The sequence below is a fragment of the Pipra filicauda genome, unplaced genomic scaffold, assembly GCF_003945595.2.
Source record: "Pipra filicauda isolate LSUMZ 115617 unplaced genomic scaffold, ASM394559v2 scaffold77_size3566232_pilon, whole genome shotgun sequence".
Taxonomy (NCBI): Eukaryota; Metazoa; Chordata; class Aves; order Passeriformes; family Pipridae; genus Pipra; species Pipra filicauda.
In genome coordinates this window covers 1,618,627-1,643,128 of record NW_024104953.1, presented here as the reverse complement: position 1 = coordinate 1,643,128, position 24,502 = coordinate 1,618,627, and the positions used below count along the sequence as shown (strand labels likewise).

General features: G+C 38.0%; 1 protein-coding gene across 13 annotated transcripts in view; it reads right to left on the bottom strand.

The window, feature by feature from the left end:
* Positions 1-24,502, bottom strand: part of LOC114002181 (SLX4 interacting protein) — an 82,363-nt gene that overhangs the window by 36,220 nt on the left and 21,641 nt on the right. For all 13 annotated transcript variants that reach the window (XR_005566673.1, XR_005566676.1, XR_005566674.1 and 10 more), the window contains 2 exons: positions 10,575-10,664; positions 7,666-7,789 (listed from right to left, as the gene is read on the bottom strand). Coding sequence is in view for 9 of the 13 variants with exons in the window: in XM_039389865.1 (XP_039245799.1) it covers positions 7,666-7,789; positions 10,575-10,664 (214 nt within the window). In the remaining 4 variants the exon portion in view is untranslated. The remainder of the gene's footprint in view (positions 1-7,665; positions 7,790-10,574; positions 10,665-24,502) is intronic.

Here is a 24,502-nt window from a genome sequence, read left to right as displayed (position 1 = left end):
CAAAATGACATTGAACTCTTTGCCTCCTATTTTCAAGTAAAAGTTTTTCTTATTTGCTACACTACTAATTTTTTGATGTCATTATCTAATTTTTTAATAAATTAAGGCACGGCCCTGCAAAGCTTTGCTGTTTTAGTGTTGTTTGTGGTCTGCCACTTGTGCCTTTGTAGTCCATAGAAATTCTCAGAGTGTAATAACCACAACATACCTGGTGCCTTCAGTGGTGAGTCAAACACCCAGAACTGCCCTCACTGAACTACTTACATGGAGAAAATGTGCATAATTTTTTCAGGAATTGGCCCTCCATTTCTATCTGGACAGATTTCTGTAAAGTCTTCTAAAAATTTTCCAAATATGAATAAACCCACAAAAATGTTTGCAATTTAAAAAGCTGTAATTTCTACCTTGGTCATATGAGAATGAAAGTTGAGAACAAAAGAACAAAGGAGAGTATTATTGTGTAAGATGGAAAGTTTAAAAGAAATTCCCATTCATATTTAACACTAAAATTACACCTGCAATTACTTCCAGTTAAAATGAAAATAGAAAGGACTTCAATGTTCAACATGAAGCTGCAATGAGTGTTTGTTTTTTTTTCCCTTAAAGTATCATGATGATTTTTGTTTTCTTTTGCTGCTGATAGTTTGGGGACTTTTACACTGAGACTTCCACGGAATGCAAGGGTTAAAGATGTGTAAAACAGATTTTCTCACAGTTTAAAGAGAGCAAAACAACACATTTAGGAAGCCAGACAGCTACAAGGTCAAAACGTTACACTTCCAGGTCAAACTTCTGGTTGCAATTAAGCAAATTCCTCTAAACATTTCTAGGGAAATCATCATTCTTTTAGGTTTTATTTCAAATCCCTATTCTTTCTGGCTTACATTTTAACCAAAACAATATTGCTCTCTTTAGAAACATTTAATAAAGAGGACTTTTTTTTTTTCTTAAAGGAACCTGACATTTAAGTTCAAAATAAGAATGAACCCTTAGTTTTTTTCCATCTATTTTCTAGTTCAAGTAAAGGCAAAAGAAGCTATTAAGCCTAGTCAATTTTTGGAAAATAGATACAGTTTTCCTTTTCTTTTAGAAATCATATTTCCCTTTTCCCAAGGCTGCCAGAGCTCAAGGAGTGTTTGGACAATGCTCTCGGGCTCACGGTGTGATTTTGGGATTGTCCTGTGCAGGGCCAGGATTTTGGAGTTTGATGATCCTTGTGGGTCCCTCTAAACTCAGAATATTCTGTGATTCTGTGACAGACCTGGCACACACCTAAACAATGCAACCCACTGTACTTATGTGTTATATGTGCAAGCCTTTGTACCCAAGCTGAAAAAACAAAACCCTACAGTTGAATTCATACTGCATTAAAATTTTAGCCAAACACAAAAGGTCTGCCCAGATTCAGACATTATTCACAAATGCTTTCCTTCAGCAGAATGCAGCTATGATGCTAAACTGCCCTCACTATTTATCTGTGGATGTTCCAGGCAGGAGAGTGTTCCAGATATCCCACACACATATTTGTAAAGGTCAGGCAGCTGAGGAAAGTCAGGTCTATCACAGGGACCACATCAATTCTTCTCTGGGATTTGAGACATTCCAACACAAGGGGTTTGAGCACTGAGTGCAGACCACAGAATCTCTAAAATGCTTCTGGCAGAAATCCTACCTGCCATGTTCACAGAGGATGAGAGAAGGTAGATTAAAGCCAAATTTATTGATCAGAAAATTTCTTCACAAACAGTGAGCACTCAAAAATTACTCACAAACATATCTGCTTCCTATTCCAGCTGTGCCCAGTGCTAAAACACTTCCACAGGCTGTACAGTGATATCCTCTGCATTCCTGCTCCCAAGGAACTCCAGAAGCTTTAAAATCTACACAGAGCACACGTGAAAGAGCATCTCCAGGAGGAACAGATGTTGCAAAGAATCAGCCAGTCAAACAGGAATAGCAAGTACTTAGGGACAGATCTTCAAATTCACTTCATGTGCACTCCAAAATTGCTGAATTCCCACCTGGGACAAGGATGCCAAGGGCTCTCTCAAAAGGTATGTTCCCTGGCCTAGATGGGAATCACTTTGATATTCTCAGGTGAGCATCAAATCAGAAATTAAAGGTGGGGTTCATCTTGCCTAACTGGCAGCACCTGAATCAAAGCAGTCCCCTAAACTTCATTTTTAACTGATAGAGATTAATTGCCTATTAACTTCGAGCCAGCTTTGAGAAACTGAGCCATAATTCCCCTTTGTAAAGACACATGATTAATGGATGCTGATTTTTTTGCCTAACTATAGAAGGAAAACCCCAAAGATAAACTTTAAATTTGCATAAATATACATGTCTTTGCATAAACTCGAGTACTAACAGCAAAATTCCTATGCAGAACTACTTGGATGATAAAGAAAGACCTTTATAGGTTATATAGATGTGTAAGATAGTAGCTGTTTGTGCATGTAAACACAGGGGTTTTTTTGCACACACATACTCAGGAGTAATTTTCATACTGTTTTTTTCTTTTCATAAACTGAAAAAAAATTATATGGAAGCAAGAGACAAAAGATGGCAACAAGATGGAAACAAGAAAAAGCAACACAATGCATTAAGGCAGATAATAATTAAAGGTTACAGGTCAAGGCTGTTTTCAAAACCAACATCAAATTCTTCCTTCTCACAAGAATACAACAAATTAAACAATTCTTGGGTTGTTTTCAATGAAGTATACTTCTTTTCAATACAATACTAACTATATAAAAATACTTTTCCAGGCTGAAGAGTCCCTGCACACTTAACTGTTCCCTCTATTGCATTTCCTCATCTGAGATCATCTCTGTTGTCCTTCTTGGAGTTTTTCCCAATTCTATTGTATTAAATCTAAAGCAAGGAAAAAAAAAAACACCTCACAGAAAAGAAAACACCCAAACAGCACATAAGTATGGGGGGACTTTTTTGTTCTTGCCAAATATCCTCTACCTTGAGAACAAAAACAAAAATAAGAAGTCAGATTATAACCTTGATCTTCTAGAAAGAAAAGCTTTGGTGAAAGAAGATGCCCTTATTCCCCATTAACTGCCTGTAAAAAAAATGGGAAAAAAAAGTAATTAAAATGAAAACATTTTTCCTAAGTTATTGCATAAGTTACTGCATACTTCAGAGAGCTATGAGGCTGTCTTGTCACAGACAGATGAATGTAAGTTTAAAGTTCACACAGATCTGCAGGACTTGGCCACAAATCACAAGTGAGTCCACTGCAGAGAAGCTGCAGTATATTTCTTTTGAGAGACAGATATTACAGTGTGCAACTGCAAATATCAAAGGTCATTTAAGAGACTCCTCCTCAGTGCCCTGGGCTTATCTTTTCCCTCTACTTGCACCCATCAAATTGTTGTAGAGCTGCCCTTTAAGCAAGACAGGTGAAAAGATGCAGGTTAAACCCAAACAAATCACTGTTTCCCAGCAGAGGAGTGAGAGTTAACAGCAGGGAGGGTGGGAATAAATCAGTTTTGCTGCTACGGGATTGAAATGTGGAACAAACCTTACGAACATTTTACACATCTCATGTCCTACAGTAACAGTGAACACTCCTAAAGCAAACTGGGGCAGCCTGAAAAGGGTGTTTCCCTTAAAAACATCATAATGTTCAAACTAAAATGCAAGGCCAAAAGAGTTTGGAATATTTACCACCATGATTTATTGTATATTTTTTGTGCGCTTGCAGGAGCCAAAAAAATCCTTTCATAAGCAAGAGAAATGTATTTTCTTATGAAACTGCATCTTATGCATTTTTCTTTATACTAAATAAGACATGAACTTTGACTCCAGATCTTTGTAAGGCTGAACTACTCAAAATAGCTCTGTACTTCCTTCAGTTTTTCATTTTAGTAAGTTTATCAGAAATTAATGTCTGAAAAATTAACATTTGAGACTTCTACCTATTAATGAAGTACAATCACTTTTGCAAAAAGCAACTGGGAGAAAAGATGGACAGAGAAAACATGATCACAATAAGCCCCGTTCCCTTAGAAATGAAAGTTAAAAATATAAAAAACCAATATCCACAATCCCAGGGAAAGCAGATAAAATCAAGCTCCTTGTGCCCTGTGACAGCTCTCTAATTATTTTCACTGCAGAAGAGACTGTACAATAAAAAGATCTGAAATCAGAGCAAAAATGTTCCCCCCCCAAGCCAAGAAAAACAACAGGGATGCTCGGGAAGGAATGAGAATAGATCTGAAAATTACTTGTATGACAAACACAGTTAACTTTTTCCTCCCTCAAGAGGGGGAGGAAGGTCAGTTTACACTATCCCTTCTTCCTTCCTTCCATTTCTAACCTCACCAGTTGTACCAGCCATATTGTCTTTCCACTTCTCCTTTCTGTTTCCTCTGTGCCCACGTAAACCTTGTTCCTTCCTTATTTTTCACAGCCCTCCCTCTGTCATTCTCCTGTATTTAATACTCAGTCCTCTTTATAGTCTCCTCTTCATTCTCATTGCTCCTGAGCACAACCAGCCACTTTGTGTGGAAATTTGAAATAATGCAGCCACAAACCATACCTGGCCAAAGCCCTTCTTGCATGATTTTGGCCATCCAGGCAAAATCCAACCTGTGAAAATCCTCCCCATTTTAAGTTTCTCTTAAAAATAAAAATAAACCGAAGTCAAACACGTTTGGACATTAATTAAACACAGGAAACAGAGAGTTTATACCAAAATCTATGTCCAAAGACTAAATTAAAGCTTACTTTGGCAAATTGTTCATACTGGCCATTTGGGAGGGGTGGGGAAATTGTTCAGACAGAAGGAAGAATAGGAAGAACTTGCTTGTCTTGGCTACTTTCTCTCATTTTTCCATTCTTTCCTTCTTTCTTTCTTCTCCTGTGTGTAACACCCACAGATTTCCTAATGAGACAGTATGAGACCCACCACACACTGCAGTGTGGGTGTAACTTAAATGAAAAAGAAACCTAAATTAACAAGTAACTTGCATGGATATTTATATTAAGTGTCACAAAACTGAAAAGTGGTATTAAATAACATTAAACGTAATATTATAATATTACAGACACTAATGTTAAAAATAAATTGTGATAGGTGAAAATTTTCTCTTCAAAATAGTTTAACAAGTCTCCTCTGCTCAACAGATCTGGAAGGATAAGATCTGCTCATTGAAGTAAGATAGCTTGGCTTCTAGTTCTGAAATGAATCCTAATACATCATGCCTTGACATAAAAGGTAGTCTAAAATCTTATTAATACAGGTCCAATAATTCTCTTTCAACTAAATTTTGAATACATCCTGCAATGTGCACATTAAAACTGACCTGAAAAGACGTGACTTCAAATGGGGGTGGAATGCTGGCCTGGGATACTCGAAATAGTAAATAACCAGTTAATAGCCATCCTAAGGTTCCTCCTCCAGAAACAAACTTCCTGACAATAGCAGGGGTTTTACAGCAGGGAAACTCAACACAGACTTGCATAACTTTGAGCAAAAAGAAACCCCATTCGGCTTGAAGAGCTCAAGAAGTTTTAATAACCTCCGAATGCAGCAAAAGCAGCAGCTTAAACACCTCCCCAGCAGCACCTTCAGAGCCACACACACTTCTTGGGATGCTACAAAACCCCAGGCAAACGCTGGCCTGGGAGCTGGGATTCATCTCTCCGTGACAAACACAACCCCATCTCGCTGTCCTCCACAAAGAGAACCCCTGACCCCAGAGAGGAAGGTGCAACACAAGAGGTTTGGGGATGTTTGAGTGAAGGCAAAGGGCTCACCTGAAACAGTCCCCAGAGGGAGGTCCCAGTGAACACCCACCTATTCTGTTATTTCCTTCCCAGGTAAGAACAGGCTTGAGCGTAACTTGAATAAACTTGATCCTTGGACCTGAACAAAGCTCTCCTTTCTTACAAATTACAGCCCTGAGCAAAGCAGGCTGAGAGAAGAGGAAAGAGCTGGATTTGGAAATGAGGTTGAACGTGAATGTTCGTTATCACAGCCTGTTTTCTCCCTTTGGTTCTTTATTGTTAATTAATGACGGGGAGATTAACAGCAGAAAACTGATGGAACAGTAATTCTGCCCCATCCAAAGTAAATATCTTTAATCTAAAACTGTCACTGATATTACTGATGACCTCCTCAAATGCATATCCTTAAGTTTTTAATTTTCAGGAAACAAGGGGAAGAGTCAAGCAGAAGATCAGTTCACAACCCTGGGACAGCATACCAGTATTTTTACTGAAAAGTTCGTGACATAAAAGAAAATGTAAGACCCTAAAGTTTCACAAACACCCACAAATTAGTGTTGCATCTGTCTGCATATATAAAAACAATTATTGTGGCTGGTAGTTTTACCTTATAAAACCATTGGTTTGGAAAACCTAGTTCTTACTGAGGCAGGAAACTTTAAAAAACGAAGAATAAAAAATATCCCTCGATAAAAGAAAACACAGAAAAACCTCAACAAGTCTTAGAAATTCTGATCCCACCTTCTGTAACGTCCCTCTGCTTTCACTGCAAGAAAATTCTATTTGTTCACTAAAACCCAGGAAAGTACAGAGGTCTGAAAGTTCCTGTGTTTGACAAACGTTAATAATATTTTAAAGGGATAAAATGTAGTTACAACTTGAAAGGGAAAAAGAGTTTAGAAATTCTTTAGTGATCAGAAGCATCTTTTGCTTATGTAGTTTTGTGTTCCTGGGGGTGGGAAAAGGCCCTCCTGTTGTGCCATAACAATCTGGCTCCCACATATGCCTAAAATTTTGCAATAATAAGTCAACCATACAGTATGCAACCCACATTTTCTTCATTAAAATCACTCATTATTATTGACAATAGCATTTAAAGCTGCAACCACCAACGGGAATTCCATAGGAATATACCTTTTCAATAATGGAAAACATTTTGAGAAGCAAAGAATTTGTTCAGAATTAAAACTGGTAATATAACATACATTGAGTTTACCATTTATGAGTATAGTGATCAGATATTGTAAGTATGTAACAATATTCACTGCAGAAGCCATAGTTCAGTAGTGATCCATCTCAATATATTTAAGGAAATGTGACAAACCGGGGCCAACCCTTTTTTCTGTGACAAGTTTATAACATGCTCCGTGCTAGTAATAAAAAAAAAAAAGTCATTTTTTTCCAAAGAACTATTTAAACATAAATTGCTTTTATGATATAAGACCAACAGATAAGCCTATCAACTGTAAAACCTACCATTATGACTGCAATGAAATGATATTAAACAAAAATTGGCAAGTCATTTAGCCCCCAAGCTGATGTAACAGAGCACAAGCTCCAGTGATCATTATCTTTGGTTTGAAAGGTGGATGTACTGAAACTGCACTTATTAGTCTCACCACCCTCACACACACAAAAAAATCAGTTCCATTTGGGTAAAAGTTCTTAATCCTGTTCTCCCCTGCACTCCCAAGGCCATTGGGGCTGCAGTTCCACTGGTGAAGTCAGAAGGTCATTTCTCACATCACAGCAACTCCTCAAGACTGGATACGTTGCCACAAGAGGGAGAAGCAAAGATATTATTTCTAAATGAAAATCTTCCTGATGGCAAATTTCTCCCGGAAAAAAGAAAGAGCAGTACTTTCCACTGTACTTTACCTTCCTTTATTTCATGACAAGTCAAATAATTTCTTTCACCTGTGAGAAACAAAGGAGCAGATGATCCGTGTCCCCCTGATTTCCATTGACCGCGTTGTTTCCGTGCTTCCAAGTAGTGTTGGACTCTTGAAGCAACAACTTCTTCCAGCAGCTTGCAGAGCTCCTGGAAGAGTAACCAGTGGCCTGCTTAGATCTAAATTTACAGAAATCGATACAAAATCACCCTCTTTCACATTAAAAGGAAAAACATCATCTGCAATTCAGTACTGAGGGGAGAAGCACATAAATTGGGAAACAAATGGGAACAAGGAGGGAATGAAACCATTTCTCTATAAAGCAAGAGAGGAAGTACACGATGAAATTCTCTCTTGGCAGATGAAATACATTATATTACAGTACTATTAGTTTTTTAATCAGAAATTGGTTTCATATGCAGCCAATGTAGGAAAAAACACATGTTAAAAATGTATCACAACATTAGGTATTTAAGAAAAATACTAGTAAAAATGCTCCCAGGAATTGTCAGCACACTATTTCTCTGCAAGAATCCTTACAATCCACAACAGATATTTTGCTTCAATTCAGTGTAATTTGGGGGGAGGAAGACTTGGAGCAAATTAGGTCACGGCAACTTAATTTCTCTAATTCATTTTGATTTTTCTGCTCCTAAACATAACTGTTCATATTTCTCATACCTTCTTCAAGAAAGCACAGTGAAACCACATACAACTCAGGGAGAACAAACTCTTCAGCCAGAATAACCATAAAAAAAAATAACTTGGAGTAAAAACAAAAATTAATCTCTTGAATACCAGAATAAGTTTTCAGTTTGATACTCACACGCATACTTGAGACTTTTCCCTCAGTATTCTCATTTTCCATTGTTCATAACTATTTCCTCACAGAAATGATACTTTGTGGCACACAAAAACACAATTTTACCTTTTTATTGTGTTTGGGTAATGACAAAATTATATTAGTAGTATCTAAATAAAATATCTTGGCCTGAAATTTCCTTTTGGTTAATGTAGAAAGTATGCAGAGCAACAAATTTTTAATGCATTGCTCTTAATGAAAGCAGGGCAATATATTGGTCAACCACAGCCAGTATTTTCTCCTTACAGTGAGAAATACATTTTCCTTTCTGCTTGTAGAGTCTAATTATAAAATACTATATTTACTTATTCTTCTGTTTAACTCATTAAAGCGATCCCATTACACATTCCTGCACAGGACTCTGGGTTCAGGTTAGAATGAAAAGGCCTAGAAAGCAGCAGAAACATGGGGTGTATTTGGTTCCTTCTGCACCAATAAACATCACCATGCACTTCCTTCATTGACATGGAACATATTTTAGCTTTTATGCTCATGGAAATATTATTTAAATGGTTCTCCACAAAGAACTACACAGACCTAAGAGCGCAAAGATGAAATGTGACTTTGCTGTTCCAGGGGAAAAGAGATATGACAGAAAGGGCAGGGAAATTTGAGGGGCAGAAAGAGGGAGAAGCAATCCCACAATGACTCTGCATCCAACTCATGACAGCAAACTGTGGCACAGGCAGGCAGAGAGGGCTGGACCACCAGCAGTATTTTCCTGAATTTGGAAACCACAAAAATGTACAAAACCACTTGTGATGAGCACATGGAAGCTCTCATTAAAAAAAAAATAAAATATATATATATATATATATAAAGGCATATTTCTTCTTTAAGACCTTTTTGCCCCACTTACACAAAGATCCTGCCTGGGACTTGGAGGAAGCAAATGCAAAGCTATTGGACTCCCACTTCTCAGTTGCTGAAAATATGCAACCTTTGTGCTTCTCTCGAAACGTGCGGTCCCAGAAACGCGATGAAGGCTGCCCTGTCATGCCTCTTTATTAAATCAATCATGATCTAATTTCCTGAAATTCATATCTTTTGTCTTGGCAGCCTTACAAAATACATTTTGAAAACGTTTAAAACTCAGAGAGCAAAACTGGTTATAAATAGAAGGCGTAACGAGCGTTCATTTAGGCAGAAAAAAAGAAGCCTAAAAGATTTCCCCCTATTTTCTTATTTCTCTGCTTAATAAAGCACAAATCTGATGGCCCACATGCTGCTAAATATTCTGCTCCCTCAGGATATTAATTTATTGTTTCTTTTAATTTTATTTAAACTTAGAGAGGTCCAGGGACGCTCTGCAGTGACAGGTTAATTAAGGCATTATTAGGAAAAGTATCTGCTGAAAATTACCGTAACGGAGACTTGCGGGAAAGTCCACAGGCATCCCAAACATGTCCTGCCTTCGTTTTCAATAGGGAACTTCTCAAGTTCCCACACAGGCTGACATGGGGGAAAACTCCTGCCAGTAACTCATCACAAGACTGGAGCAGAAATCACACACAGCCTGATGAAAGTTACAGTCAGAATTGTGATTTTCCACCATTTCGTCAGGATACACAAATGATACACTTGAAAAGTTTCTTTTCATGTGATGCAATGGTTCTACTACAGTTTATCATTCATACTTACTAGGTTTTCTTGCACCCTCTAAATGCAACACCCGTTCACACTTCTCAGAATGAGAAAAAAACAATTAATATAAAGATATTTCACCAACAAATGATACCTGTCACGTTGTCACAATCTGCTTTATATCACTCAGGATAATTCATAAACATTCACGAAAAATGTGATTTTAAAATGAAAAGTCACAAGAATCCAAACAGCATACACATGTATGTGTACACCCACAGAGTTTAAAAATTAAAAAGCAAATTTAAAGTGGTCATTAGTGACCCAAAAAGCACATGTGGCTGACTAAGGGGTCCCACAGCAATCGTTGATGGTAAGGTATAAGTAACAATATTCTCAAAGCCTTGGAAAATTCTGAACAGTTCAAGGCAATCCAACTTTTTCCCTGCAGCCACACGCTTTTGAAGTAGAACTGATACTTGTTGTACCTCTTTCTCATGATCTGAAAACCAGCTGGTGTCTTTACTGGAGCCTTGAGGCAAAATATGAACATCCACCAGGACAGCAAAGTTCCCACACTGGAAGAAAAAAAAAAAAAGACAAAAAAAAAGTTGAACTGGAGCTGCCAGGAAGCACATGTGGAACAGACACAGACAAGGAGATAAACAAGCAGGTAAGCATATCCATCTGATTCCAAGATACAGCAGGCAGAACATTCAACTGGGGAAGTTTATGAAGAATGGAATTACAACTTTATCATTGTCTGTGGACTTCATAAGAAACAAGAGCATCAGAGCTCACCGAAACCTTTAAACAATAGCAACAAGTATAAGAACATGGAATTTTCTCCTGCTATCTAAATGACATTTTTAAATCTGAGTTCAAGCAAATTTTAATTTTGTTTCATTTCCTTCACCAAACTCCCATCACTCTATTTTCTGAAAATCTGGTACCATATTAGTCATCTAGTTTGCATTTTAATTGTACTAATTCCTTAAAAATTCAGCCTATTGGAGGTCTTTTCCTCTCTAACCTACCTAATGTAAAGAACAGTAACTTTGAAGGATTTATCAATGAATATTAGGCAGTTACCACATCTGTCATTTGGGCAATGCTATACTTTGAATGGTTAAATAATAAGGCTCCCCCTATATACACTATATACAGTTGTTAGGATGTTATAGTTACTATAGTTATATGTAGTTATATATATATAGTTATAGTTATTAGGATGATATAGGTGACATCCCAAGGCACATCAGCTATTTCTCAAGTTCCTTGATTAACTTTCATTGAGGATAAGGTTACACATGAGCTTTAATTCTTTTCTTTCTTCAGTACATCAGTCATTACAATGAACTAATACAAGGAAGAGTGAATGGCACAAACACATCCCAGTTCCACTGGGCACTAACTCATCCCTGCCTCTTTCCCTGCACAGGGATAGGGAGCATTTCAAACTAATGGGGCCTTTTTCCTACTCTAACTCAGCACCAAATCTCAGTCAGACACCTCTGAATCGAACAACAGGGAAGGGAAAAGCGAATTTCATCGTTCTGGTTTGGCTGCCTGTGATGCAATAAACTCCCTCTTCGAGAAGACTGGACATGTGTGGTCATGGCAATTGCACATCCGGAATGTCTGATGGAACAGAAACAACATCCTGATTCCAGACAGAGCTCAAATGTGCCCCAACCATCCAGAGGGAGATTGGGCTCCTTTCAAGTGGCCATTGCAGGGCTCCCTTCCTGTCCTCACTCAGTCTCTCCATGTTTGCCCTTCCCTGCCAAACATCTGCACACCCCAACCTCAGAATTCCAACTGCTAACAGAATTAGCTCTAAAAACAGTGTGATATACAGTTTTAGTTGTACATCACCCACAGTCTGTAAGTCAGGTTTATGGTATAACACAAGTACAGCTGTTGGTGTACAATTAGCACAAAGAACAAGATTTACCATCAATTTTATTAACCATGACAGCATATTTGGTAAATTAAAAACCTCTGGGTTTACAAAACACTTAGATCTGTAAATTATGCACAAACAAAGGTATTAAAATAATGATTCAAATACAGTTAAAATCTAATCAATATTGGAACGTAGCTAGAATGCAAAAGTTTGGCAAATGAGACAGGCATTGGGAAATCATTTTGAGAAACTTCTAAGTTACTTATAGGTATCAGTCACTGAAAGAGCAGAATGCTTTGATCTACTGTATCAAAAGGCTTCTCTTTCCTCCAGAGAACCAAGAATTACCAGATGGCTGCAACAGCAAACCTTTCCAAGCTTTAAATGGATGACAAAATATCTCTCCAAAATCTCTGGTGAATCATTAGTCAGCTCCAGCAAACTTTAAGTTGACTACTGAACTTCAAAGTCAGCAGACGCTGCAGATTATAAAGTGAAAGCCAGTAAATTATTCATGGCTCAGCACTTATAACAACCAACAAGTATTTGATATATCAAGAAAATTCAAATTATCAAATGCTACATGTTAACTGGCATCATTTTCTATTGACTCCAGAAACTTTATATACAGATACAGATGCAAAGTACAGACCTGTTCTTCAAGAAGGGATAAAGTTTGTAATTATTTTCTTCTGAATGGCAACGCTTGTCTCAGTTGCCAATCTTGAAACAAATGGAAAAAAAGAAAATAACGAACCATATTTGAAATTATATAATGGAACAGTTAAAATTAAGATACTACAAACACACCAAACACTTGTCATACTTCAAAGAACAGTACAGACTACATGCCAATAGAAATAATTGAGAGGAACAGAAGAAAGTGGAAGAAAAATGTACATTGTTTATATTAACAGATTTGATGATCTTATAGAAGTTTCTCAGCAATTTTTATTTTTATTCTGATGACATTTCATTCCATGCAAATAGTAGCTTTCATTTGAGAGGAAATGAAGTGTTTCCAGTCAGTGTGGCTGCAAGAGGCAACTCGTGATTCGTAAGTACCATAACCGAAAGGCAAACAAAAAGAACAGCAGCCTTTCATTTCATGCTTTCAAACATCAGTCTCAAAATTTGCACTGAATATTGTTTTTAGAGGTGTGAGGGTCAAAACTGAAACCTGAGTGCCTGATTTGATGGGAAAAAAACATTTGTCAAAAATCAAAAACATTTCACTGAAAAATTAAAGACAGAAACAGATGCGCTCATTTGATAGCCCCCATAATTCTAGAATTCAAAAACTCTTCATTTTCACAAGCTGTTTTTAATGTCTGCATTCTTACTGAAACAGTCTGATGACATTCATTGTGTCACTAAACAAAGGGCTTTAAATGCTCCCAGAATGTTGTCAGTGTATTGTTGTACAGTAACGGCATCTAATTCAGAACACGCTTTCAGAAATCAAATTGTTTATACAAATACATCAAACACTTCATAGATTCTGCATGTTGAAAGGATAACCAGCCATGCAACATAAACAGAATAAAAACCAACACAGGGCTAAGTCAGTCAAGGGAAGTCATCTGCTCATAACCTGTTCAAACCCTGAAATAAGCACATATTAGATGGTGAACTATTTTAGCAAATCACCCAAATAAGGACTTTTTATTGCTATACTGATTTTTACAATCAGTGGGCTCCTACGTGGTGCTCTCATTTCTTTAAACTGCATCACTTCAAACAGCATAAACCCAGCCCTTATAAACAAAAAATACTTGGGCTGCTGGGGATAAACACGGTGAGTTTGCGTTCGGTGACACCACTCCAAATGTGCTGCATCATTAAAGCAGACAGGGCTGGAGAAACAGCTTCCCATGACACATATTAGTGTTTCCCACTTCTGGGATTACTCTGCAGATGTGGGCTGCAGGGTCAGAATTAATTGTAGCTTAGCTAAAACAGAACCATCTGATGGTTTGGCTGGATTTGGGGCTGGGCGGGAAGGAGCCGAGCTGGAACTGTCACCCTGCTTTTCCTTCCCACCAGGAGAGCTGCAAACACAGGTGACACCCCCAGGGTGGCAGCAGGAGTTGGCCCCAAGTTTGCCATCTCTGCTTCAGCTCAGAATGGTCTTTGTGGTGCCAAAAGCTTGGGGACTTTGTTTATGAGCCTTGCTTTGCTTACAATCAATTGGAATAAAGTCAATTTTGACCCACGTTTCCCAGTTCTACTGGGAGAGAAGCGTGTCCTACACTGCACAACTTGAGTTCTTCAGGATAAACATGCAGGGACTGTTTCTTTCTACTGTTTCCTCTTCCCTGAGAAGTGGGCTAATTAATCACAGTGGTAATTAGTTACAGTCTCAGATGATGTCAACAGTTAAAAAAAAAAATAGACTAGATCCCAGTGACCACTCAAAAATGCCTTTAGAAACCCTTTTTTGGCATTGTGACATAACTGATAGGAGGCAGCATCAATCTCCAGGGGGCAAAAGCACAGCCAAGAGATTTGGGGGGAAAATAAAATAAAATAAAACATACATAAGGACCTTATGTGAAATATCTTGCCTTAAAACAAAGAGGAAAATTTAAATATTTTCCATCCTTTTTCTTTCTGAAAATCAGTAGATGTTCTACACTGAATCAAGCGAGCTCAAACATCTACAGCATTAAGTATAATTATGTATTGTCACTGGCCTATGCACTGTGCCAACTATATTGTGACAAAATTCACTTTTTCCAGGCTTTTCAGAAAAAAAAGTTTGTTCTCCTCCTTTATCTTTCTGACCCCAAAGAAAATGATGTGTCTTCCTTCTGGCTGTACTTTTACCACCAATGACTTTCAATATTTTGACTTTTTCTGTTCTACAGCAATAATTGACCTTTTATTTGTCACCATACAGTCAAGCTGCACAGAAATAGTGTTTCCCTGGTTACTGCTCAAAGCAAGGTGTTTTTTCAGCTCTCTATTTCAAGGGTGTTTAGAAACCATCAGGTCACCAGTGAGTGGTTTTACTGTCATGAGATTAATCAGAAGGTCACCTAATGAGAGGAACCGGTAATTGTAAAAGGATTCCTCACCAGCTGATTCAGAAGCAGAGCATAACAGATCAGAGAGAAGGCTCCAGAAGGAGCCACAAGCAAGATCCCTCTAGGAATTATTTATGACACAAGTCCATTCTTCGGAATGCTCAAGAAATATGATGCAAATGCCAGGGGGAAAAAAAAAAAAAAGGTATATTCCACTTTTGACCTTTTCTCTCTTCTGGATAAGAACTGCTTGGTTCTGGAAATTGTACAAGGCTTGTACTTTGTCAGAAATCAATTTATGAAAGTTGTAGAATAGTTTTGACAAATAAATCCTTCTTGTTAAAGGGTTATAGCCATCAGCTAACATCACCTAGATCTTTTAAATTCCCTGCTTTCAAAGATCTATGGGGTCACTCTGCAACAGTAAAGAGGGAGCAGCAAATCAAGGGCAAGGGTAACTTGCAGATCAATCCTCAAAAATAGCTGTACTAAATTACACATAGATTCAGCAGGAATTGGACAACCTAAAATGCATTCAGACTTTCCAAAAGCAGGGAGGAAATTCCCCCTTTTATAACCTGAATATGGGTTATATCTAAATAATCTTTCACAAGTGGTTGGCTTGCTTTTATTTTAGGAGTATAGTTTATGAATGAGAAATTCCTAAAGGGAGGAGTGTTTAATTTTCTGGTGTCTGAGGGGAAGAAGCAGTTATCTGAAAATTGAATCAATAAGCTATAGGCACATTAAGATCACCCTGAGAGGTTCCCATGCCAAGCAAAGAGGTGTAAGCAGAGAACAAGCCTTTAGAACAAACCTTTGATAAATGTGCTCTGACAACACATGAAACTCGGATGCAACATCAAGGCAGCATTTTAGACTCTTAACAGATGCAGATGGACAGGATATTAAACTTAAGAAATGATGGGAAAAAGAAAACAAGAAATACTTGTGAATGATTCAACCCTTAGGAAAACATAAAAAAAAAAAAATCTAAGGAGTTTGAAACCTGATGGAGCTGTGTATGATACTGGAGACTTCCAAATTAAGGACTAATATGCTGTTGTTAAAGCACATAATTGCAAGAGATCCACCCAAATCAACAGATTAAAATAAATTAACGAAGACAACTCCTTCAGAAAACCCTCAGTATGTGCCCAGGTAAAGGACCTGAATGTTTTTAGCAACGTAAGAATCCTGCAGTGCAAACAGAGCCCTTCAGTTCATCACCCACAGTCAGGCTAAGCAGCAATTACTTAATCTAAACATCTGAACTGGGCTTGGAGAACTGCTCTATCAGGTACAACGTTGAAAAAGAGGCCTAAATTGCATGAGAGAATTAAGCTTAATTTCGGTTGTCAATCTGTGCTGGTCTGATCCCAGTTCTGTAGGAGGTTTTGTAGCCCACGTATTGAAAGGAGCCGTGGAGCTGGAGCTCAAACAATTGCAAAAAGCAAGTTTTTCCTTGGGGCAAAGTCTCCAAGTAACAGTGCAATCTCCCCATTGTTTTGAAAGGATATACACCATGTCCCTGCCTGTGTCAGGACTGATCCAGAAAAACAGAAATAGCAGCACGGTATTTGTTCAAGATAATAAAAAAGATAAGCTGAGATTCCAACAAGCTGCTTTCACCCTTTTGTTGTAAAATATTATTGTAAAAAGGATGGTATTTTTTCAATCATAGCTAGGAAGCGATGATGAAATACCCTTCTCTGCAGCAACCTGCTTTCAGGACACTTGGGGTTGGGAAGGGTGAGCAGCCATATCCACTGGAGAGCTGAGCACATTCACAACCTACCTGAATGCCATTAATTTGTAATTGTAAATTTTAAGGACGTTTCCTAGGGCTCAGACACGGGTTAACACATTATTGTGCATCACCTGATCACCGGTAAGTGGGTGCAAGTAAAGATTATTTCCTTACCTGGCCCTCACCCTGAGCTATAAACAACAAAAGTTAGGGATTATGAGAGTGATTCACGAGGAGAAGAATTGCCTTGTAGGTGCTGTACTAAACTGGAACACGGGACATTCTCTGTGGTTGCAGAAAGTCAGTGCTGGGATTTAATTTCTTGTCCTGGTGGAAAGACAAAGGAACTAGCACATAGCCTATGCAAAACACTCTGCACATCTGAATTATTTATTTTGTAATTATCAAATGCTACTGTAAAAGGTATCAAAACAATTAGAATGATTAGAGGTTCATAATACATACAAGGGCTTGCTTGAGGCCTGCTAAGAAAAAGCAGTGATGACTAAAGCTTCCAAAAATCTAAAGATCACCACAAGGCTGTGATTTCTTCAGAAAATTATATTGTTGTGTTACAGTTTAGTACAGCACCCTCAAGGCTTGAGGGTTTTTTCAGACCTTTAACTTGTTAAACGATTTTCACAGGTTTTCACATACATGCTGTACACGCTACATTTTAATATTAATGAGCCAAACTTTAAAGTATCAACAAAGGTCATCAAGTGTGTACTGGAAGCTACTGAGGGATATGTTCAGCATGAAAAGAACCACCACACAGAAGGGCTGAGGAGCTTAGTAATGTACCTTCTGATTTTATGTTTCTGCATATGCTGGTCATGACTAGAAAATTAAGTGAAACAAAAATTAAGGCAAAAAGACACCACCCTCAATATCTTCTGATGAAGGGAGCAGCAGTTCCCCAGCACATGATGCACCAGGAAGATATTTCCCAAGTTTATTGTACAACAGCTGCAGGGATGGGCCGACTTCCCTCTCCCAAAAACAGAACGGGGAAGTGAGGGCAGGTCCTGCGCAGGAAACTGTTCCCTGTCCCCCAACTTTGCAATTGTTTTGGATTCCTTTTAATTCTAAGAGACAAGGTCTCACCTGCTCAGAAATTCACTCCTCTCATGAAAACATTACCTACCACATGCAGCTACTGCAACTGAAAACCAAACCCAACATCTGCAGCACGTTTCAATATAAAATATTTGCAGATGCTAAATCTTTATGCCAAAATAACTTAACAGATTGAAGATGCATTGATTACAGATGCTCATACTTTAACACAAATACATAAAGCAAAAGTGGTTTTTATTTGCAAAAAAAAACCCAAAGTAATATCAAGCCAAACTTCTTAATAGTGCTAAACTTGCTTAAGTGGTTGAAACGTTGCATTTTCCAAGTACATAAAAGAAGTACTTTTTAACTCTGTGCTTTAACTAATTTGTCTAAGCTAAGCCAGGAAAGTTTCAGAACTGCAAGAAAGCTTTTTCAGAAAAAAACATAAGAAAAAAGTGATTCACTGCTGAAAAAGGCACTTTACAAAAGTGACACCCTTTGCACAAAATCCTTCTATTAAGTGGGAGTATATATGTCAACACAGGGCAGAGGGAGAGGAGAGTTCCACAAAATATTCAATGCTTTATCTACAAAAGTACAGGCAGAGAAACAGATGAGTCCTTCAAGTGAATAAGTAAGTAATGCTCTAAATCTTATTGCTGAAAAAGCAGAATCAGATGATGGAGAATACAACACATTTCGAAATGATCAGCACAAAGCTCAGGCAATTACCAGCTGGCAAGCAAAGGAATATAAGGGGTTTTTTGATATCCACAGAAAAGAATTCTTTTCATCTGGCATGGAACACAGTATATAATAAATAGACTTTGTGCATAAAGAAAAATGGATACAAAAGGAATAGGAGAAACAAGCCATTTATAAAAATATGTAAAATATTAACACAGTTGAACACTGAAGGGTTGGCGACAAGCAACAACAAGCTGTGAAAAGTATCACTGATTCCTGGTGGTGTGTTTGTCACCAGAAAGGCTGCTTGGACTAAAACTTAACCTGCTAAGGAAGGTATTTTCCCATTTTCCTGTCCTTGCCCCAGTCTGCCTCCATCTTACTTCTTCCAGAACTGAACAGGTATAACTGTCCCCCACCTAAACCAGCATCGGTTCAACATCTGTTTTAAAATGCATCCTAAAAACTACTGAGTCTGACAGAAATAAATAGGAAGAGACTATTCCTGTCTCTCTCCTGGCACACCAAAATGGTAACCCCTGGGAGGAGAACAGGGCAATGAAAAGCAGGTGGGGATGACAAGACCTTAACTGGAATCAGATGCAGCTGGAAAAGTGCACCTGACTGTGTTCCAAGAGCAGCCCTTCAGGAGGCACCAGGAACATCTCCCTGACCTACAGGGAAGGCAGGGGTGACATTAATCAGTATTTACATGCACCCTGCAAGCACAGCCAAAAGTTGTAACACAGTGATTTCTTCTTCTGCAAATATTCCTCTTCCCACAACTCAGCTTCTCAGGTTGGGAGAGGTGAAGTGCCAACCATTTTGCTCCTAAAGTTTTATAAAAATTAGTTAATTGACTCCAGTCTCTTCTAACAGAGGGAGAGAAGATCCAAACTAATTGTGATTCTTTCTAACATAAAACAAATATTCAAAGAAGCAAACTCAGTATTTCACATAAATACAGCTTAACCTACAGCTGTGGTTTTGTGGGTTTCTATAATTCTTTTTCACACCAAGTGCACTGATAGGTATCATATTCATGTGTGGTCAATCACAAAATGAAAACCCAAGGAAAAACACTTGTGAAAAACACAATGTACAGACACTATTGCTCATTTTCGCCTATTATGAAGAATAATAGAAACAACAGGCTCCCAAGATTTCAGAGAAGTTTTACATTTCAAAGCCTTTTTCTTTTTTTCTTTTTTTTTTTTCCCAAATTTCCCGTGGATTATGTTACTAATTGGGAATATGTGGGAAATATTTCCCACATTTATGTTTATAAAAATTCCAGTGATAATTAGTAGCAATCCTAACACACGTGGAAAACATTAAAATCATTGAAAATTATAAATAGTGTTGACTTTATGCAACAAAATGCAGACATTAAATACATAAAAAGGTACATTGGGTCAGTCCAAAGGTCCATAATGACCCCTCTGCTCTGACAGTAACAAGTATTAGAAGTCTACAGGAAAAGCTTAAAAAACATAAGCAAATACTGATAGTTTACTCAGTAGATGTATTAGACACTTGTCAACATGAGATTCTGAGGTTTTAGAGGCTGCATCTGTATTTGGAAGTCACCAGCGATTGTCTTCTCCCAGAATTTGTTAAACTGGTTTATAAAACTGCTTGAATTCTTGCATCCACAAAATCCTGTGGCAAGCAGTCCCCCAAAACCAATAACACACTCATCAGGAATTGTGTGTTCTGGTTCATTTCAAACCATCATGTTGATTTAATTAAATACTCTTGGTTGTTAAATTAGAACAAACAGACATTTCTTATTTATCTCTTCCTCCCATCCACAATTTCATAGGCCACTGTTATTCCCTATCCACTCACCTCCAGCTTTCTCTCCAAGCCTAAGAGTGTTAAATTGCTCCTTATACTGAAGAAGTTCCCTACCTCGCTCTAATGTTCTTAATTCCACTATGGAGAGCTATCAGCAAAGGTAGTGTTTGAAAAGAGGTTGTGCCCTCATTTGTACCATGGCACAGTGATGGTTTTACTTGTGTTTGCTTCACTCAGTTCCTAATTCCCAAAATTGATTTTGATCATTTTTTTTTAAATGCTGCTGTGAATGGAGCTGACGCTTCCAGAAAATACCATGAACTTCAAGAAGTCATTCCTGTGTGCTGGTCCTGTGTTCAGAACCCATCAATCACACCCCTCAGTTTGAAGCTGTTCTCCCTCACCCACACATACCTTGCATTTGATCTATTCTCTGTCATTTAATTGTACAGTCACTCAATACTCTGATTTTTTGCCAGCCTGCACTGTAAGCTTTGTTTCTCAGGTCCTTTACAAACACAGTGTCTGCCCCAGAGTTCCCTGTCCAACTCCAGTATTGCCTCTACCCCCCTTTATCCTTCAGCCAGGGAATCTGTGTAAGGACCTTCTTTATCAGCCCATTTAAAGAGCCTTTGGTGAAGCACCTCGTGGAGAATCTGAATGAGTTACAGCAGCCAGATCTCCCTGTTCCTCACACTCACTGATTCCTGTAAAGACACCAGAAGGTCATGGTGCATGACTTCCCCTTACAATGGCTATTTTGACTTTTCCCCCACTGTACTACCCAAATCCAGGTATCCATTAATTCTGCCCCAATGGAGTTTGTGTTAATTGGCCAACACAGATTTAGACACTGATCTGACAATTTTCTTAGTCCTGTCACAGGAGGCACTCACACACACATGGAACTAGGGCAGTTTAATAAGAGCAACATCTGCCAAAGTTTATTATTCTCACATATGGTAAAATCTGGCTGTGTTCTTCTTCCAGTGCAGAGTACAGACTGACTAAAACAAACAACTACATTAATATCTATTGTTTCTTTTGCAGCTAAGAACACTATGAAACTGGACAATTAGTTAATGCATTAGTTAATGCATCTGCTTCAAAAATTTCAGCTTTTTAACACATTAGTAATTAGCAAAACTCTACAAATGCATCTTGGCACCCTCTCCCATTGTGTGCAAATACAGAGAATCTTGTTCAAGCCAGTGCCTTCTCCCTTAGGTAACTCGTTTTACTTCACTTGTCTCCCAGATTCCCCCCCCACTGAACCAAACTGCTGGAAAAAACCCCCACCTTCTGTACATAAGCTAATAACTGTATAAAACAGTCCCTTAAAATTCTTTTGTTTTTATAATTTTCTATCCAAAATTACATGTATTTCTATATTTACCATTCTTTTTCTCCTTGCTCTCATCAGTAATCTATCTCAAAAAACCTGCCACAAGTCTCCTAATTCTTCATGACATTTTTCCTGAATTTAAATTCATCATTCAAGACTTTCTCCACACCTGCCAAGGTCACAATTCCTCCTTAATGCATCTTCTAAACAGGCAAGTGCTGTCAGTTTTACTGACAGCAGAAAGCAGCTCAATAACTTAAGCTCTTGCCATCTATTATGGGGCATCTAAGATGTCACCTGGCTGAATTAAATCTTGCTTAATTGCAATGTTTGTGTCCTACCCAGCAAGATGTTAAAATGGAAAATTAAAACTGAATTACTTAACATGTCTGCAATAAAATCTAATTTTCCATAACCTGTATCCACCTGCTTAGCTCTGCAAGGGGGAAAGAAATAAAGTTTACAGATAACAACATCCCCACCAGCTGCACTGTCATTTAACACCCATAATCAATGAAAACAAGAGAACCTTCAATGCCAACTGCTTCATATCTCACAAGGAGTAAATCATTTCCATCAGTTCCATCATTATAATTTGATTCTCTGAAAAATGAAATTTTGAGACTGATGCAGCATTTTGCATTAATCAAAACGGTGCATTTTTCTTTAAAAAAAGGCAACAACCAGTTGCTAGAGATGCAAAAACTAGGCCCAGATTACACTACATGCCAACAAAAACAAGTCTTCCTTAACTTGCTAGTCCTTTTAACTCATGGCCATAGCATGGAGATACAACTCCTATTTGTAATCAACAAGAAAAATAATTATTGGCGCATTGGCCTGAGAGGAGACTTTTCCCCTGCTTCTGGTCTGTATCACTCTCAGTTCCCAAGCCTCTTTCCACCTCTCCTTATCTCACTCTTCATTTTCCCACTGTCAAAGCCTGTTTTTCCAGGAAGGAAAGTTATGGTAAAGATGAGGAATATTGTTCAGCACCTCTTTGCCCTTTGGCACTGCTATCAAACACTGGGATTTTATCTGCCACATTAGCAGAGATCTTACAAAGAACACATTCCTTTTTGTATAATGTACATGGTGGTCACTCAAACAATAACCAGTAACAGATGTCTGAAGTGAGGAGAATGGACTATTTAAGTAGAACTTTATAAATTCTGATGATACTTTCCCAGATTTGAAACCTTGACACTTCATTTATAACTATCAGTATGGCCATATACTTTCTTTGGTGTGTTTATTTCTAGCTCCAACTCGGTGAGGACTCTTTGTCCATCATGCTTTAAGTTTCTCTGTGACCTTGCAGATAATCTTACCCTCAACTTGCCTTCATTTAATAGTGTAAAGATAAAAATGAAAAAGCCTCTGCAAAGAATTCAGTATCCAAATAAGGAATTCTGACAGGGCTATGAACTTACATGAAATTACTGGTCACATTCAGTACCCTGCACTGACCATCTGGGAAAGTTTTTCTTTCAAAGGAAACACAAAAGTATGAAAGAAATGTAACCTGCCAGAGCCCATTGAAGTTTTAATGTTACAAGATTTGTATTTAGGTCTGCTTTCCAAGGGTTTTTAAAAAGCACTCTCACTTCATAGGCATGGGAAATTAAATAATAACTGCTTTAAATATCCTTACAGTTCAATATTACAAGAAAGTGTTGGAATTTTAGAAGAAAAGGAATCCAGAGCTGAAAACCATATCTGCCAATAGCACCTTTACTCACACAGAAAGCAGAACTAAAGATCAATTTTGCATAATACAGAAGCAGTTTTTTAAGACTACAGTCTTTACAATGCTGCATTATGTTTAATTACCTCGTTTTCACAATCCCTTTTAAAACAGGAAAGATTCCTGGATGTATTTCTGGTTAGAGCTGCTTAAGAAAAAATGGTATTTTTAAAATGTCCATCTCAGCTGCAGAAATTAAGGGTATCACCAATAGGAGTAGCAATGGAAAAGAATATATTTTAGAAGACGAGGTCAAATTCTGAGCAGATAAACAGATCTATGAACCATCCTTTTCAACAGACAGATCATATTGCAGGGCAGAAAGTTGCTTTTCTCCCAGTTACAATACTCACCTGTGCCCAAACTATTGGACATCCACGGAGTTCAAAAAGACAAGCTGACAAGATGGAAAGGCCCCTTTGTACACAGCAAGAACATTTCTGATAGAACCCAAGCAATGCCTACCAGAAGTCAGAAATCTTACACTAAAACACATGATAACAGATGCTACTGATATAATGTGATTTCACTGGTCAAAAACCCAACACTGTCATACAATTAAGTGTGAAAAACACAGGAGCAAAACCAAAGGATGAACCCTCACATGCTGCAAGAATCACCTGTGCCAACTAAGGAACTTCAACAATACCTGCAGAGCTAGAACAGCTATGGCTGAGTTTTCACTTCCTACAAGTCTGCATCTTTATCAACAGCCACACAGGAAGGACTACACTCTATAAATAAAGTTAAAAACTACTTTTTCCTCCATGGATTTCAACAGGAAAAAAACCCAACACACCTACTTTACAGATTGAGAGGCAATTACCCTTTTACAGACTGAGAGGGAATTATGCTTTGGAAAGCAACAGCTCATTTTTTAATTAAAAAAATTGATAGCATGATAGCTGCACAACTGCCTGCTAAAAGGAACAGAGACGGCAGCACATGACAGATCACAGCTCCTGGACATCAGGAACCACAGCGACAGGAACGAGTGAAGTCCTTTTTATCTGATTCACATGAGCAAGAAAACAAACCAACTTGGCTTTAACACGTCCAAGAACACTGTTAAGCTTCATTATATTTA